Here is a 17,793-nt window from a genome sequence, read left to right as displayed (position 1 = left end):
GAGAAGCTGTGGCTGCCCCCTCTCTGGAAGGGCTCAAGGCCAGGTTGGATGGGGCTTTGAGCAGCCTGGTCTGGTGGAAGGTGTCCCTGCCCGTGGCAGGGGGTTGGAACTGGATGATCTTTAAGGTCCCTTCCAACCCAAACCATTCTGTGATTCTACATATAGAATGAATAAAATATTTAAGTTTCCTCATGAAAGACAAACATTTAGAACAAATCTTAAGTCAGGCAACTATTTAGATAGTATTATGGTCCACATGTGCAAAACTGCTCATTATTACCCTTGTATTTGTTATTCTGGGCATAGTCATTTAAGCCTCAAAGTAATGTTTTGCCCTTTCTTACAAGTAGTTGCTTAATTCCATGATTCAGATTCATTGCATTTACCCTTTCAGATAGAACAATGTGATCCTTCCTTTGTGAAACAGCATGTCTGTTGAACTGGTAGAAGGGGATTGTTCTATGGCAAGAAGCACAGCCATTTCATTAATCTAAAAAGAGCTTCTACCCCAAAATATAACTTCTCTAGAGAAACACTGCATTGATCAATTGCTTTCTGCTTGCATTTAACTCAACCTCAAACCTATTAGTTTTTTGAAAGCTTGACTGCTTTTCCAAATATATCAGTCTGTTACTTAAAAAAAAATACTACCTCTCTATACTAATCTGATCTTGCCTGTACCCTTCAGGCTGAAATAGCTGCCTTAAAACACCACTACTACTTGATGTATCATACATTTAATAGCAATTTATGGCATTGTCATACAAAAATTCTGTGTTACATACCTTCCATTGTGTTGGTAAGCATGCTGGCTATACTCATTGCTCTTTGCCTTGCACTAGGATCTGTTAGGTAGTCCATAGGAACATGATAAGAGCTAGACCGTCTCTTTCTTAAATCAGTCTCTGTAGTAGTGCCCTGAAAATAAAACACTGATAAAATAGCCTATTGATTGTTCATTTAATAAGAATAATACTGTAAAATATTATAGAAGTATAATGTTTCAAAACACTCTGCTGTCCTGCACCATACTCCATTTATGTCATGGTTTTGCAATAGACTAAGGTATGCCTAACTTTGTATAGAGCAAATAGTCAAATACATCAGTAGGACTGCTCTTGTGCTTAAAGAATATGTTTTTAAGTATTTTCCTGAAACTGGGCTGAAACATGAAAACAGATTTTAGACTATAAACAGTTTTTAGACTATGAAAAGTTCCACAATGCTTGTCAACGAGCTCTGCCATAAAGATCTAAATAGGCAGTGAGGTCTTTTTCTAAACATGAAAATGCACAGCCCACACAGCTAGCAGTAAAATCACAAAGAGTAAGTGTATTTTCTTAAGATAACTCTTAATTTAGAATAAGTTATTAATTTCCTAGCACAAGTTTTCAAACAAAATAAAAGATAAAAATATTTAATAATGTTGACATCTCAAAAAAAAAAACCTAGAAAAATTAACTATGATACAGGAACACTATCACAACCCATGTAAATTGTACTATCAGTGTTACATCAAAAGTTTCATATATAGTCAGAGGGAGGTTAAATACTCATTTAATATATTCCATTAAGTAAATATAAATTTTTCTTTTTCATTCTGATATCCTAGCTGATATACAAATACAGAACTTTATAGTTAAGTCTTCAGTTAGTGTAATGAGTCCAAGAGGTATAAGACTACACATACGATATTTATTCAGTGGTTTACTATGCTATTCTGTTAATTCCCAGTGAAGTAGCATATATTTCCACCCATTTAGCTAGACAATTTCAGTTTCTACATTAGCTTATAACTGGAATATATAAAAGGAGCATTCACAGCTTGGCCAGAAAGGGAATCATTCCCAAGTGACTAAATTTTGTAGGAACAGTAGCTGATCACACAGGGAGAGGACATCATGCCTGAGCTATTGCAGACTTCCTTACATTGCTAGCAGTGGCTGCTTTATCAATCATCACCTCTGGCAGAAGCTGTCCAGTAGGTGATGTCAGAGCTGGTGGCCCACCGACTAGAGAAACTACTCCATTGCAATCCACAGTGCTGTGCATCTTCCCGTTTGCTGGAAGCGGAGGTAGTGTCCTGGATGACCTACTGGCCTGACTAATGTTACTGTTGCGCCGTTCACCGTGTCTATGAGGAACAAAGAGAGAATCTCTTCTGCTCTCATTGTCTTCAAAAGTGCTGTGCTCATCATCAGCAAAGTCATTTTCTGATCCTACATCCTTTGCTCGACCTCTGAAGCTGAAAAGACTTGTTCTGCTATTGCGCCTTGGGGAAAACAGGGAGCCGCGAATGCTCAGCAAAGACTGTAGGCAAATAAAAACAATGATTATCAGATGAAAATCCTTTCAAATATGATGTTTTCATACAGAAGAAAAAAACAGTGTTAATATGTCTTAAAGGGTAAGGTCATCTACAAAGAAATGAACTGGTACAGCCCCCACTCTAATACACTCCCTTTTGGGAAGTAAACAAAGAGCACATAAGTGACAGACAAGGGATAGTTATTTTACTACTTTGGATATATGAAATCAGTTGATTTAATTAGAATAAGAGAAACTGCTTGACAGAATTGTTTCCTCTGCCATTCTGCCTGTTTTATTACCAACTGTTCATAAACTGAGTAAGCACATCTAGACACTATTTACCCCAGGTTGGCATTAGTCTGACAGGCTGAGTAAATAAAATTTTAGGCAGATTTCCTGTGACTCAGTCTGCACACAGAGGTAGCTCCCAAATACTTCTTAGTTTAAAAAACATACATATTTTTCAGATACTAGTCAAGTAGGCCATAATAAAGGTTTTTAATTCTTTTTTAAAGTCTTAGCTATCCTGAATATGCAAATATATGCCTGTAATTTTGTGTGAACAGTCTCACTAATCTTCATCAGTTTACTAATGTGAGTACATGTTCTGCTGTGGGAGGATCTTTTCAGGATCAGAGTCAAAATAATGCTCTAATCTTGAAAATGATTATATGTGTTCTTAACTTTAATTCATATCAGTGATTCTCCTGACTTGATTGATTAGCATTAGCACCTGATTTCACCCAAGACCTCTATGAACAGCAGAGATGATATGTAACAAAGCAGTGTCTTGGTTTCTTTTCTGCAACTTATCTTTATGGACCTGAGCCCCATTGTTCTAGGTACTGCATAATGCAGAACAAAAAGGTACTCTGCAAAGAACTTATTATCTAAGTGTAAAACAACAGATGGATACAAAAAGAGTGGGAATACAAGGAGGCAAAATTGATGGGTATGATAAACAGTGGTCTTAGCTCACCTGAAGTCACTTCCCTGTCAAGCTTTCTGTAGGCAGCATGGTAAAAGAGAGTTTTAAAGAGGGATTTGAGGAAAGCAATGAAGTGTTCTGTGGAAACTCATGGGAGCTTCTTCCAAGCATGAGGGGCAGCATTCCAGAAAGAGCTCAAAGAAACTAGTTTGAAAATTTAACAGGAGATTATGGGTGCTGGCATGGGTCAGTCAAAGCTGGAACTTGACTTGTTTACTGTAAGTAGACAAGGTGGGCTGGGGGGAACTTCAGACACAGTATGTTTTATGGTATTAAAAAAATATCTTTAGGTAGATATGTTTACTAGCAGATTCGGTAAAAGCAATGAGATAGGCTAGTGATCTTTGCAACAACACTCTTGATGAATACAGCAGTAATTGGGACATGAAAGGAGGTCCAAGTTAAAAATGATTCACAGTTGTGTGTCCAGAGTAGAGTTTAAAAAAAAAAAAGAAAAAAAAAAAGAAAGAAAAAAAAAAAAAAAAAGAGAGGGAGTGAGAAGGGAACTAGCAAAAGGCCTTATGGAAATCCCTTAGAAAACTGTCAAAGGGGTAAAAGGATCTTCTAAAGCACAACTAAACCAGGAGAATTGAGAGGAGATGAAATCATGAATGTTAGGAAGAATAAGTTTTCAAGAACATAATGGTCAGTTACACTGAAGGCAAGTGAAATGTCAAGGAAAACGTCAAAGATGACATATAACCTGAGTTTTGCCTAGGAAAAGATTATTAAAATCTGGTGAGTGGGATTTCTGTTTAGTGGCTAGAACACAGAGTGAAAAGGAACTAGGGTTGAAAAACCAGAGAGGATGAGATTACTAGACTGTCGTAGTAAACAGCTGTAAATTAACTTGGAGATAAAAAGGTAGGTGAAGCAAGTTGTATCAGGAATGCTTAATTTCTTACAAGATGGATGAATCAAGCTGCAGTTGAATAAGGCTGCAGTTTGAATGAAGACACAGGCAAGAATATGCACCTAAGGAATCCAGTGAGTCTTCAACATGAAGTTGAAGTCAATGGATATAGGTGTGAAAATAGATATAAGGAACAGGATGCATCGTGAACTAACTAAATTCAGCAATGAAGTCTTACAGAGATTAGACAGTTAACAACACAGAATGGCAGCAACTAGGCGGGGGGGCAGGGAAAGGATGCAGTGTTATTAAAAAAAGGAAGTATGTTAGGAAGTAAGTGAAAGGAGGAGTTAACTTGGCAGAAATAGGAAGCTAGAAACCTTATATTCCCACCACAGTCTGATCTAAGGAGGACAGTCATTAATAAGAAAATATTGGATGAAGAAGTCTGAGCTTCTTTGAGAATGAGAGCTGGAGAAAGTGACACATGAAGAGAATATGAATGCTTATAGTCTATTTAGGGATGAAATAGGCTTTCCAGAGACAGTAATAGAAGAGGATTAAACAGGAAGGAATGAGTTTAGAAATAGTGACTAAAACGAGGGAGAAAGTCATAAAGACCAGGGAGAATCAAGAAGGTGAGGATAAAAGGAAGAAGCATACTGAGGCACACAAAGGAGCAGAAAAAGGACAGAATGGATGTGAGATCCAGACTGGAAGTGCTGAGGGGAAAGTTGGCAGTGGGCAAATGAAGAGGAGGTCTGAAAACTGTAGAAGGGATAACATAACAAAACTATAAAACTAAATGTCTGGATGGGAGATGCAGATGGCACTCTGAGTCACTGGGGTTTCAGTGTAAGAGTACACATGCAAGGACACATTGTCACACATATTTCCACCTTCTTTAAGATAACACAATTAATGGTCTCACATTAATTTGTCAAATTTCAAATTTCACATGGATATTTATGCAATTTCTACTGGGTTTTTGGCATCCCAACTTTTAGTACGTTTCTCATTTAAAACAGGAAATTCTTTTGTATGTTTGCACCAAATTTTGAAGTCACTGATCATGATGAATACATCCATCTTGATGGGGAGATAGGTCCATTTTCATTAAGAAACTTGAAATACAACTCATTTTAATTACCACACATTATTTTAATTTTTCACACATAAATTCAGAATAAAAATAAAATCTCCCAAATTCTTATAGTTTCATCTTTCGCTGCAAGTATTAATTTGGTCATAATTTGATTTAAGATATTAAAGAATCTGTGGTATCTTTTGCAAGAATTGACCAAACTCCTTTACAGCATTTTGTTTATATGATGAGCAGACAACAAAGGTGTTTAAGAGGTAATAATACTATGGTACCTGGTGTGGGGAAGAGAATCTCTTTTCGTATGTCAGTCTATTCCCCTCAATGGAAAATCGGAAACCTTTTCTTTTGATGCTGTCCTCTGATTCAGATTTGTGAAATTCTTCCCCATCCTTCTCCTCGCCTTCAGATTGTTCTTTTTGCTTTTTTTTCTTTCTTCTATTCCTCCTCTCTTTAGCACTCTTTGAGCTTAGTTTTGATGCCTCAGAAGAACTTTCGGAGAATCCACCTATTCCACCTACTCCACTATAATCTCTTGAGTCAGCTGCTGCAGCTGCTGCTGCTGCCTATACGTACAAGCACATATGCAATTTACAACATTTATACAAACACACACCACTCACTATTTTAAATTTATTGCCACTCTTAAAAAAATAATGATTTTTAAATAAAAGCAGTGATCCCACTTCACTGAACCCAGCACATCATAAGAAGTATAATTTGTGAAATACCACAGGAACAATAATTTGCCACTGCTCTGTAAACCAGGAGTTAGAGCAGCCCAAGGGACAACTGTGCTGTCAGAGAACCAAGTTAATGAGCATCTGGTTTAGATTGGAGCAATATGTTGCAATGAATTTTTCACCTGAAATACTATGTAAAAGTAAGGAATCAAGGCTCAAACGACAGGAAAAATGCCTGTTAACAGGAACCAACACTTTTTTACACCATTTTTCTGGATTTTGAATACTCTCTAGTCTATTAAAGATCTGGTGTAACACTGTTTATCTCAGTTTTCCAAACTATAATCAGAGATTTGAGTTAAACAGCAGGCTATTAGAGACCTGTTGCTGTTTGAAATTTCAAACATTTGTAGAACATTTGATTAACATTTATTTACAAGTTGTAGAAAAAAAAAAAAAAAAAAAAAAAGACAAAAAAACCCAACCCCAAAAAACAGATACCAAGTAACCAAACAAACAAAAACACCCTGTTGCTGACTTTAGTCATGTGCTTACATGGAAGACATAGTTCAACAACTGCTCTGTGTAGCCACATTGCAAGCAGATATTATCAATTATCCTATTAAAGATTTCAGAGTCTTCAAAAAATTAAAAGGAATTTCAAAGCAGTATGCAATCATGATGTCTGTACCACAGAAGCCTTTTCTCCAGTCTCTCCACTTTTTCCAGTTTTCTTTAAAACTGGAACACTACAGCTTTCTGCTGTGAGAGCTAGGGAAGGAGTAGAAAAAGCCAAATGTTGCTGAAGCAAAATATTTCTCCCACAGCACCTACAATAGTTTTGCTTCTGTTACTTAAATAAGCAGGATTCCTGGGAGTTTTTTCCCCACATCTCCATCTCCATTTCACAGAATCACAGAATGGTTGAGGTTGGAAAGGAACCTCTGGAGGTCATCGTGTCCAACTCCCCAGCACAGACAGGGTCACCTAAAGAAGGCTGCCCAGAACCATGTCCAGATGGCTTTTCATTATCTCCAAGGATGGTGATTCCACAAGCACTCTGAGAAACTTGTTCAGGTGCTCAGTAAAAAAGTTAATTTCCATCTCCAATTTGAAAATCCAGTATTTTAGCTTATTGGTTATGATTGTTGTCACAATTAACAGGTTCACTCAAGCCAGCAGAAACAGTGCAATGGAAAACATTAAAGATTCTTTGCAAAATCAAGGAATTTATAGGACTGAAGGTAATATATTGTTAGCAGTAGGGGAGTAAAAGTATTCTCATATGTGGACATAAAGCATCCGATCACAATCATTAATGCAAGAAGGAATTTTACTGTACAGGGATACCTGAGCTTCTTCCTGTTGCTTTTTCAGTTGTTCCAGCATTTGCTGAAATTCTGCTTCTTTCTGCTCTGCTTCTTCCATGGTTGCCTGATTCTGTTCTTCATAGGCCATGGCAACCACAGCCAGGATCAAGTTAATCAGGTAGAAAGAACCCAGGAAAATGACCAAAACAAAAAATATCATGTATGTTTTCCCGGCAGCACGCAGTGTCTGGAGAAAAAGAGATAATACGCATTTTTAGCAGACTTTTAAATACTGTTGCATAATATGGTAGCATCTGTGTTATAATCTAGAAATACATTATAGATTGTTTTGTGTTAGCACAAAATTATTTAGTTGCTTTTTCCATATACAAATAATATTAAATCCTGGCTAAATGTGCAAAAATCCAAGTTTTGTATCTACTATAGTCAAGGTAAATAAGTTTCTGTAGCTTGAGAATCTGTAGCAGAAGTTGCTGCCCCCACTATACGTCTACACTATAGCCTTTAAAACTAACAGTAGTGGGGCCACTAACCAGTATCTTACCTTCTTGTCTCATCAGTCCCAAACTACAATGCCGTAAAGACAGTTCCGTAAACAAAATGTCACGCTGTGCAAAATCACTGCCCTTCGGGTTAAGGATATGTGTAGTTCAGGGACAAGATGTAACCTTTTCAAAGACAACATATTTGTACTATGCAAATCAATTTCACTAGCATCTATTTACAGCATGTTTGGGTAAGAAGTTTTAACAACTTAAGATCATTTACTCATTTGTGAAATAAAGAATAATGTTTAACCACCTTCATTAAATAGCAGCTATATTTTATTATGTATTTGAGCAGCACATAGCAACCTAAATCATGAACAAGGGCCCTATTGTTTTAGACAGCTTACATATATGAAATAAAAGATGATTTCTGTCCCAAGGGACTTAGGGACACGTGAATGAAAATAACTATGCAGTAATGGTATTGGTGATGGTGCTGTTTATTTTAATAAGTCCTCACCAGCTGGTAAAGATTCTCCCAAAAGTCCTGAGTCATCAATCGAAACAGTGACAAGAATGCCCAACTGAATGTATCAAAACTTGTGTAGCCATAGTTGGGGTTTCTACCAGCTTTCACACATATATATCCTTCTGGACATTGACTACAAAAGAAGAGGAAATGCTATTTTTAACAACTACTCTAAATTACGATATGCTATAGTAAATTACAAAATTGTTCAGGAGTACCAGTTGCTAATGAAATTATGTACAAGTAAAATTTTATTCTACATACCTAAGATAAAAATATATATCTTATTGGTTTTCAATTTTTAATTCCATTTCCTAATGATATGTTAATGATTTAATAATATAACTAATAGTGATCTACCCTTCCCCACAATTTCTCACATCAATACATCTTCATGAGAACAAGAAAAGAATGTCAACTAGCATGGCTGATGATAAACAGTTGTCAGCGAGCTGGCAGCAACATTTATGCACATAGCATTCATGTGGCTACCTTTACAAAATTACCCTAAGATGCTGACGAAAGTGCCTGTGTAAACTCAAATGACATAGATGGTTATATTCATGTATAGCTTCAACTGCAAAACATCAGTAATTTGCAACTCTATGGTACAGCTGACACTAAAGTTGACCACCTGACATATTCTAAGTAGCTAATTATTTTTTCTTGATGCATAATGAAAAATTATGACTGTTTTCTTACCCTGCATCAGAGCTATTGCCACACAGCAGAGCATCATTTTGTCCTTCCAGGAAGTAGAAATGACCTGTTTTTAAAAAAAAAAATAAATGAAAAGAATGATGAGAAAGACATCATTTATATTTAATGGAAATTAAGTAATGATACAGACTGTTACTCTTTAAAAAAATAAGCAGAATTAACAGTTTAACTGCAATATATAGTGAATAGGAATGAAAAAAAGCATGGAAAATACTGGTTTGACAGGAAAATTACTTTCTAGAGAGTCCTGAAGTTAGATCTTTAGAAAATAGAAAGGTAGTTGTAGAGCTTAATCTTAATAACCTACCCAAATGAAAAGGATACAATGAATGGCATACTAAATTGTGTATGTCAGCAAATGAGTGAACACATACCAGGAAAATGAGACAAAGGATGAGGGTGATTCCCTGCCTTTGTTCATGCATTTTGATATACACTATTTAGTGTTATTAATTTATAATTATTCGTTATACACCATTTTATCCAAATATTACTTGAAAAAGTACTGAAATCTTTGCATCATGAAAACATAACACAACATGCACAAGGAATTGCTAACTGGATCTTGACTTGATCAGCTCAGGATAAAACCAAGGTTTTATTGTACATTACAAAAAATTACCACACGAAATTCTGTAGCAGAGGAATGTACTTGGAGTATCTACATGCATTTTTTAGTAGGCTATTAAAATGAGGTAAAATATAACTTGAGGAGATAGAAATCTTAAAAGCCCCCAGCACATTCTTTTATTTTCTTTGTTCTGCTTTGAGGCAGAAAGGGAAAACCAATTTGCCATCAATTCCTATTTTGGGATTCTTATGGTAAAATGAGAATCTCTAGTGGAGGTTTTTGGGTCAGGTGGCATATTAAGCTAAAGTTGCCAAAATTAGGTATGTTCTGGCTGTTCCCAGGAAGCAGATGGTTCCTTGAGATTCACTGCCAGCTGGCATGGATGAGCTTAGCTGGCATGAACTAACTGAGGGCTAATGCTAAAGAGACAAGCAGGGAATTGCAACCAGCTCCTCTTGACTGCTTCTACTCTGTCACCACCAGTATACGAGAGAGACAGCATAAAATATGCTTATTTTAAAAAGAGAGAGATTATGTGCATAACTTATGTACCTGCAATCTATTCTCAGATATCAGATAAGAAAACAGTGGATTTTCAGACATTCCAGTGCTCACATAGGCATGCCCTGTGAGCGAACTAACCCCTCCTTAAAAAGTTTAAAAAGTTTAAAGATGCAGATAGGCTCCAAGCTGGATTTTCAAAATAGTCTCTTGTTCTAATTCACATTCTTATGTGGCACAGCTGCTCCTTTAGTAAGCAAAGGATCCAGTTAAACCATCCAGTCAGCTCAACTCTCAGCCCACAATTTTGGAAAACATTTAAATAATAAATTTTTCAATACAAAGATTAATGATAAAGTAATATAAATAGTCAATAGAAGTTTCTAAAAAAAGATGCCATATATAAAACTATTCCTGTCTCCTGCCAACTTAACAGGATAACATCATGGGTACAAGTCCTACATGACACTTTCATAAGCAAATTAAGGAGATATATTCTGGATGAGATCTTCACAAAATACTTAAAGAAAGATTCTCAGAGAGCAGTCGCCAGTGGCCCAGTGTCAATTCATAAGGGCATCTTTCTGAAGATCCTCCAGGGACCTGTGGTATACACTGTTTTCATAACAAGTTTCATTACCAACTCAAGATATGAAATAATAGAAAAAATGCATCAAGTATTCTGAAGACATCAAGCTAGGAGAGAAAATGATTGAAATTTAGAATGACCTTTACAAACTGACAAGCTGGTCCAAAAGCAATTGGATTTATTTCAACAGAGACAAGTGCAAATTGCTACAGTTGACAAGGCAAAATCAAATACGTAAATGCAAAACAGACAGGATCTAGCCACAGCCACTACTGTACAGAAAGATGCAATGACTGTCACGAACTGAAAGTTGACTGTGAATCAACAATGCAGTGCTGATATAAAAATGATGTCATTTTGAGATGTGTTGAAAGCAATGTTGCGTATATGGCATGAGGTAATGCCTTCTAATTTGTACCTTTATTATAGGAGTAAGTACCAGATTTGAGCATCTCATTAAAAAAACCCAGAGAAAAATCATAACAAAAAACATACAAACAAACAAAAAAGTAAAACCAAAATCCCAAACTAATTGGAAAGAGTCCAAAAAATTAAAAAAAAAAAAAAAAAACGTGGAAACAGGTATAGAAAATACAAAACAGAAACCAGGATTGCTTGGTTTAGAAAATAGCAGACATAAAGATGCTAAAAGTTTTAAAGTATCATAAAGACTAATATAGTGTATGATTATATTATTTCTAAAACCACAAGAGTAGTAGTAATAAATTCTACCTGAAATTAGGAAAATATAGGTTAGATTTTTAGATAAAATCTGTTTGTGTGATGCAGTACCAGAAGCAGCTAAAGGGGAATGGAATGGAATGGAATCTGTTCTTCAGACGTTTTTAAGAAAAGGTTATCATCCAAAATACTCTCCAAGATGATATTTCTATAATACAAGCATGCTGAGATGATAAGTATATTAAAAGATTATAAGGCAATGAGACTTGGATCCAAAAGCATTTAGCTGTTTAAACTGAGGTTTCCTAACAGTGATACAGGCATCAATTACAACATTTATACAGACTTTATAAAAAACCCTAAGATTATGCCTAATTATTAAGTTAAAACCCTAAATACACTAAAAAAAATAAATAAAAGGGACAGAGCAGGTAAGTAGGAAAGACCTAAGTTATTTACCATTATGAAAGACAGAACAGCAATCTACTATAGATATGTTCAGACTTGTTCTATCTGAATTTTAAAATGATTTTTGTTAACACAGTAGTGACACTACCTGAAAGAGTGAAAATACTGCATTATGACGTACAAAGGAGGCCAAAATGGTAATGTCTTGATTTTCTACAGATAAGAAACAAATTAAAAGATACCTAATATGGAATCCAGTTCTTATTTTGCTAGAATAAGAACCATCGGGTTTATAAAGTCATGTATGTGCTGTGCAAGGGAGTGTGGTGCAGACACTCATCAAATTCCAGAAGAAACAACACAGCTGCATTTACTTGCTGTGGAAGGATTCACAAGCTAACAGATGTTCAAATGTGGATTTATGATACTGGGTAGCTATACAATTTCAGATCTCATATTAAGACTGTCACACTATTTCAGGAAGCTTGAAGCTAGCACGGAAAATTCTGCTTTGTGCTGCAATGTGAATTTTCTCTAGAAGTTATATTCAGTAAAAGGTAAAAAGGTATTTTAGTCCCCTGTGCAGTATTATGAGTATGTTAAACTACATTATATCTCTTCTTTTATTTACTACACAAAATGTAGTCTTTTATGTCTCTTGGCCAGATTACACCATTTTAAATGCAATGGGAAGATACTGAAGCTTTTCTATCTGTTTAAAAGAATTCCAGAAAATCAATGAAGTAATGATATAATTAACTCTTACTTCTGTCTTCGATGTACTCATCCCAGTTAAATGTAGTCATTGTTGTATTAATAAATGTACCATTTTCACCTATAGAGCTATTAAAGTAGGAAATAACAGTTGTTTCAAAAGTAGAATTGTCTGGAGGCCACTGCAGGCATTTATTCCTCAAGTTGCCCATGAACAGCTGCAGCCCTATCAGTGCAAATACACTCAGACAAAACACAGTCAGGATCATTACGTCCGAGAGCTTCTTCACAGACTGAATTAGGGCTCCCACGATAGTCTTCAACCCTGCAAAGAGAAAATATTTTTATTATGATGTTAAACAGATACTAAACACACACAAAATCATGTGATTTTTCCTGATAAGATAAAGATTTCATGCAAAATGTCAACTAAATAAGTCTAATATTTGTGATAATAATTTTCATGACAAGCCTTGTTACTCATGAAGATGAATGAAAAGCTATAAGTTTATGCTTACTTTATAGTGTACAGAAATAAAAAGTAGATAATACCAAATGCATAGTTTATGCCAAAACAAGTGATTTTATTATTCATGCTATATCTCAACCCTACATAGAAAAGCTTCGTTTGCTTTTGCTGATGCTTCTTGCCCAAACCTTTCTTATATGAACCTTTTAAAAAATATTCTGCATCAGTAAACCCATTATAAAGACATTATATTTGAATAATATCATAATAATCTTCTTACAATATAAGAGGGGTGATGGTTTGGAGAAGAAAGACATCTTTAAAACAATACCCCATGCATGGCCCATGCTATTCTTTAATTTTTTTACACATGACTTAAAACTGAATTAAGTTGCTATATCAAGTGCCTGCAATAAATGATAAAATTTGCATCAGTATGAAAGCTTAAAATTAACTTGTATTTAAAACATGTAAAGGAAAGCTTGATGTCATCAGATGCAAATCACATAGGCTGTTTACTGCAAATATCTCATGCAAGAATTTGTTAAACTCAAAGGCTGATTTTTTTGAAAATGCAACTAATGTAAGAAAAGCAAGAATCAATTTAAATAAAATTACATGTCTTGATTCCTGCTTTTTTATTTTGTTAACAATGTGTAGCAAACAAGGCTTATGCTTTAAAAACATGAGTACAGCCTTTGTAGAACAAAAGTCAGCCTCAGTGTTTAACCTAGCTCTCACCTGGAATGACTGATATTGTTTTCAAAGCTCGGAGAACTCTGAATGTTCTCAACGCTGAGACATTGCCCAGGTCCACAAACTCTGTCACATATCTGTAATAGGGGAGTTCACACACAAACACAATGACAGCACACAAATAACAGTTGGAGATACGAGGGGCCTAACACCTTACACCAACTACTTCTTACCTGGAATTACAGAAATAGTTTTCAAAGCTCTCAATACTCTGAAAGTTCGAAGAGCTGAAACATTGCCTAGGTTTACAAATTCTGTTACATACCTGTAGGATTAAATCACAGTTACTCAGAATTGAGGCAGATTTTATCCTATTTGCTTGGGTCTTTGATCAAGACCTCTTCACCCTTCACTCTATTTTGCCTGTGCTGTAAATATGCTTCTGGCCATAAAATTAAACTAAGTTTTATCAAAAAAAAAACATATTGACTTGATGTTTGAAACCTAATTTGGTCAGCTTATAGCAGGAGTCAAAAGGATTCCTTTAATTCTGGTATGCAGAAAGGAGACGGGATATGAACAGTTCAGGCTGATGGAATTCACAATCCTAATGGGCTGGCACACCATGCTGGCCTCTGCAGCACATGCTTAGTTAGAAATACTAAAATGTGTAAAAGAGGTAGAAGAAACATATTGAAACTGCAGGAAGTCCAGGCTCCAAATGTTCTGGCTGACAAAACATGAGGCAATTTTTAGTCACTAATTTCATGCTATCAGATATATTTTTTTTTTATAAAAAATAAAAGTAGAAGACTTACGCAAATGTAATGACAGTGAAATCTAGCCAATTCCATGGGTCTCGAAGAAATGTAAAATCTTCTAAACAGAAGCCCCTTGCAAGAATTTTAATAAGTGATTCAAAGGTATAAATTCCCGTGAATGTGTATCTGAGGAAAATATGCAAGACAAAGTTTATAGAAACACACACACGTTATCTTTACACGTTATGCTCTCTAGTTGCTTTATTCTCATTTTCTTTTCTTTAAGTGGCGTAAGAATTTAATGAAAGTTAAAACCAGGTTTAAACATCTGCAGAATTTATACCATAGGGAAGGAGGAATCAGATTATGATTAAAAGACTAAATGACAACCCATAGGTTAAGTTCAAATTCTATAATCTGTTCCAATGAGACAGTTGCAAAATTCCCGGTTTCTTCATTGGTGCATTTTTATGTCCAGTCTGAATTCATGTTATAACAAAGCACGCAGATGGATTATGTTAGGATTTCAGAAGTTGCTTCCAGACTAAAAATTTCTTTCTTCAACATTATTTTTATTCTGAGATGTTGCTTAGTACCATGAGCTGGCAATGTGCCAATCCTCAGCACTCCTGATTGACTTTGTTACAGAGTAGGTGTATCCAGTACTTTACCTTCAGCAAGACAAGCATAGTACTGGAATGAAATCAGAGTTTTCAGATGCAAAATCCTGTGTAAGAACAACCAAATATCTTTACAAATGCCAATAAAATTCAGCTATTCATTTTGACTAAAACACATGGTTGAAATGTAAAAAATAAAAATATTTAATTCTGGCATTCTGAGTCATTTCTTTTTTCTATCTCGAAATGGTATCATCTTGAAATTTAGTTTCATTTATATCTTTAATGGAAAAGAATTCAAATTAAACTGCTTAAAAGGCTTGAACTTGTTTTCAGATTTGAGTCAACCTGAAACCAATTTTCCAATGTGAATTTTTTCTAAAATGTAGTGAATTGCTAAAAAATTTCTTTCCTGCATAAATTTATTCAAAAGATGAGGACTTTTTTTGTATATCTAAATAGCACAATATAATAACATGAAGAAATATTCGTTAGCTACCTTTATTCATAAATATTTACTATACACTAGACATCCTGAATACATATATGTTCATATGGAACTCAAAACTAGAATGCCTCCACTGACTTGAATAGTCCCGCAATTCCACTTTTCGTTAGTGAAGATTAAACATGCATGTGTCATCCAAAGCAGTTAAGAATGAAGAAGCAACAGAAGCAAAATATGCTGTTGCAATAACGAAGCACCATGAAGAGCAGTGTTTTACACTGTGGTCTACAGCCTTAGAACCATCACAAAATATGTACCAGTTGTGTATCAGCACCAAGCAGTCGACATCATATTGGACCTTTTCTCTTCCTATGGGAAGAATAATCTTAAGCGCTTTTTTAATAGCTTGTTTTTTATACAAGCTTTCCAGTGTTAGATTGTCTTTAGTAAAGCAAAGCTGCACTATGGTGAACATAGCCATCCATTGGACAATCCCTTTATCTGTAACGGTTATTGCAATAGAGATAGAAGAGACTATTTCTCTGCATTCTTGCACAGACGTAACATAAAATGCAGTGGAAAATATTTATAATGGACTTCTGTGCATGGTTAGAGGACTAGCTTCATTTCTTACATTCCTCATTTAGTACTGCAAACAGAGGATTGACACTGAACAACTTGTAATGGGGCAAGTGTTGCAAGATATACGTATTTGATATTACACAGAAGAAACTACCATCAGAATAGCTGTTGAAAGGATATGCCAACAAGGTAGCTGCTGCCAATGGATGCCATCCTAACAGAAAATAATTTACAGCAGTTTATTTCAGATTAACAAATATTATTCAAAGAAAATCCATTTAACTTACTCTACATTCTTTGTCCAGTCTGGAGGGTTACTCATGGTCATAAATACACAGTTGGTCAAAATAGTGCACATGATAAGCATGCTGAATAATGTAGGTTAAGAGTTAAGGAATGTAAGCCAGAAAATCTCATAAAAAGAGTATCAAATAACATGCTGCTTTGGCAGATTTCCACTATCAGAGCTATTTATCCCTCCACTGCTCTGTTAACACTAAGGGAAAATCCCAGAATATGTTAAATCTTCCACAGTCACTGCTTTATAGCTAAAAGAGAACAATCACATACTAAAAATTAGAAAATCTGAAAGATATAGAAAAATATCCCAACCCTTAATTTTAAGAAGACCTTAGATGACTTTTCTTTTGAATAAAAATGTGTAAGTTTGAAGTAGTACCTTCTAACTTAGTGGAATAACACAAAACCCATTTGGTTTGGATGATCTAGACAAATCTGATCTACTTCATGCATACAAAATGAGGAAAAATAAATTTTCTTCACCTTTCTTCTTTAATTTTTCACCATAAAATTTGGCATGTATCAATGTTTTTATGTATCATCATAACACACATATTGAAAGCTAGTTATCACATAGAGAAATCATAGGGAAATTTTAGGGAGAAAAGTATTTGATTACTGTTTGCTTTATAAATGGCTTTTATAATATAAATGTCGGTGGATGGGAAGGCACATGATGTTCTCAAAAAAAAAGAAATCTAAAAAGAAATCCAGAACAGGCCCAAGTCATAAATAATTTAATAATGTCATTGATTTTAACAGAACTGCTCTGGATCTACGACCTTTCACTCTCACAACTGATAACATTCTTCTTACAAATGAAAATACAAACACCATAATGAAACCACACAGATGATGGACAAAATGTCCACACGATGGCACCATCACCTAAAACCAGAAAGAGGACAAAGCTTGCTTTTGAGAAGAGCTTTAGCTTCTGTAACTAAAATGCAGGTTCACACGGTGCTCCTCAATAGAAATCCGAGTATAATGGGATGGGAAGTAATGTGAGGTTCCTCTCATGAAGTTTTCTTTGCACATCTACTTTAATGAACAGTTAAATACATCTGCCTTCTGAACTGTCAAACAACTGTGGCATTACAGTTCAACAGTTCTTCAGGTTTTCTGCTCAGTAAATAGATTTCAAATCTTTTACTCAGAATCTAGCTTCTCACTCTGTAATTCATATATGAATGGAGCAGAAAAGAAAGAAAGATATTTTAAAAAACAAACAAAAAAAATAATGTGTTGTAAGCATGTTTCACAAGCCTGAATTTTACATAGGCTTCCAAAATCCTTTTTGATGAAATGTCCTCTCAGAGTTGCAAATCATCACTATTCTTTCATCAGTGGAGAAATAACTAGTATATACCTTCCCACAATTTTAAGCAAAGTTTTTTAACATTCTGACTTTGGTGCCTCTGGCTCTTCACCACCATCTCAGTCCCA

The 17,793-nt window shown here is 35.1% G+C and overlaps 1 protein-coding gene across 5 annotated transcripts in view; it reads right to left on the bottom strand.

Annotated features, from left to right (window-relative positions):
• Nucleotides 1–17,793, bottom strand: part of LOC104356915 (sodium channel protein type 2 subunit alpha) — a 79,138-nt gene that overhangs the window by 35,319 nt on the left and 26,026 nt on the right. For 2 of the 5 annotated variants that reach the window (XM_033007861.2, XM_033007862.2), the window contains exons 4-13: nt 16,332–16,421; nt 14,452–14,580; nt 13,679–13,770; nt 12,521–12,793; nt 8,987–9,050; nt 8,276–8,417; nt 7,287–7,493; nt 5,529–5,819; nt 1,930–2,310; nt 786–918 (exon numbers count right to left, since the gene is read on the bottom strand). In XM_033007861.2, coding sequence (XP_032863752.2) covers nt 786–918; nt 1,930–2,310; nt 5,529–5,819; nt 7,287–7,493; nt 8,276–8,417; nt 8,987–9,050; nt 12,521–12,793; nt 13,679–13,770; nt 14,452–14,580; nt 16,332–16,421 — 1,802 coding nt within the window. Of the gene's footprint in view, nt 1–785; nt 919–1,929; nt 2,311–5,528; nt 5,820–7,286; nt 7,494–8,275; nt 8,418–8,986; nt 9,051–12,520; nt 12,794–13,678; nt 13,771–13,866; nt 13,959–14,451; nt 14,581–16,331; nt 16,422–17,793 lie in introns of all 5 variants that reach the window. The other 3 variants (XM_033007863.2, XM_033007865.2, XM_033007864.2) reach the window with 3 other exon arrangements.

This window comes from Tyto alba, unplaced genomic scaffold, assembly GCF_018691265.1.
Source record: "Tyto alba isolate M040663 unplaced genomic scaffold, T.alba_DEE_v4.0 Super-Scaffold_7, whole genome shotgun sequence".
In the NCBI taxonomy this organism is placed as follows: Eukaryota; Metazoa; Chordata; class Aves; order Strigiformes; family Tytonidae; genus Tyto; species Tyto alba.
Note: the sequence above shows the minus strand (reverse complement) of the source record. Positions and strands in the feature narration are given on the sequence as shown.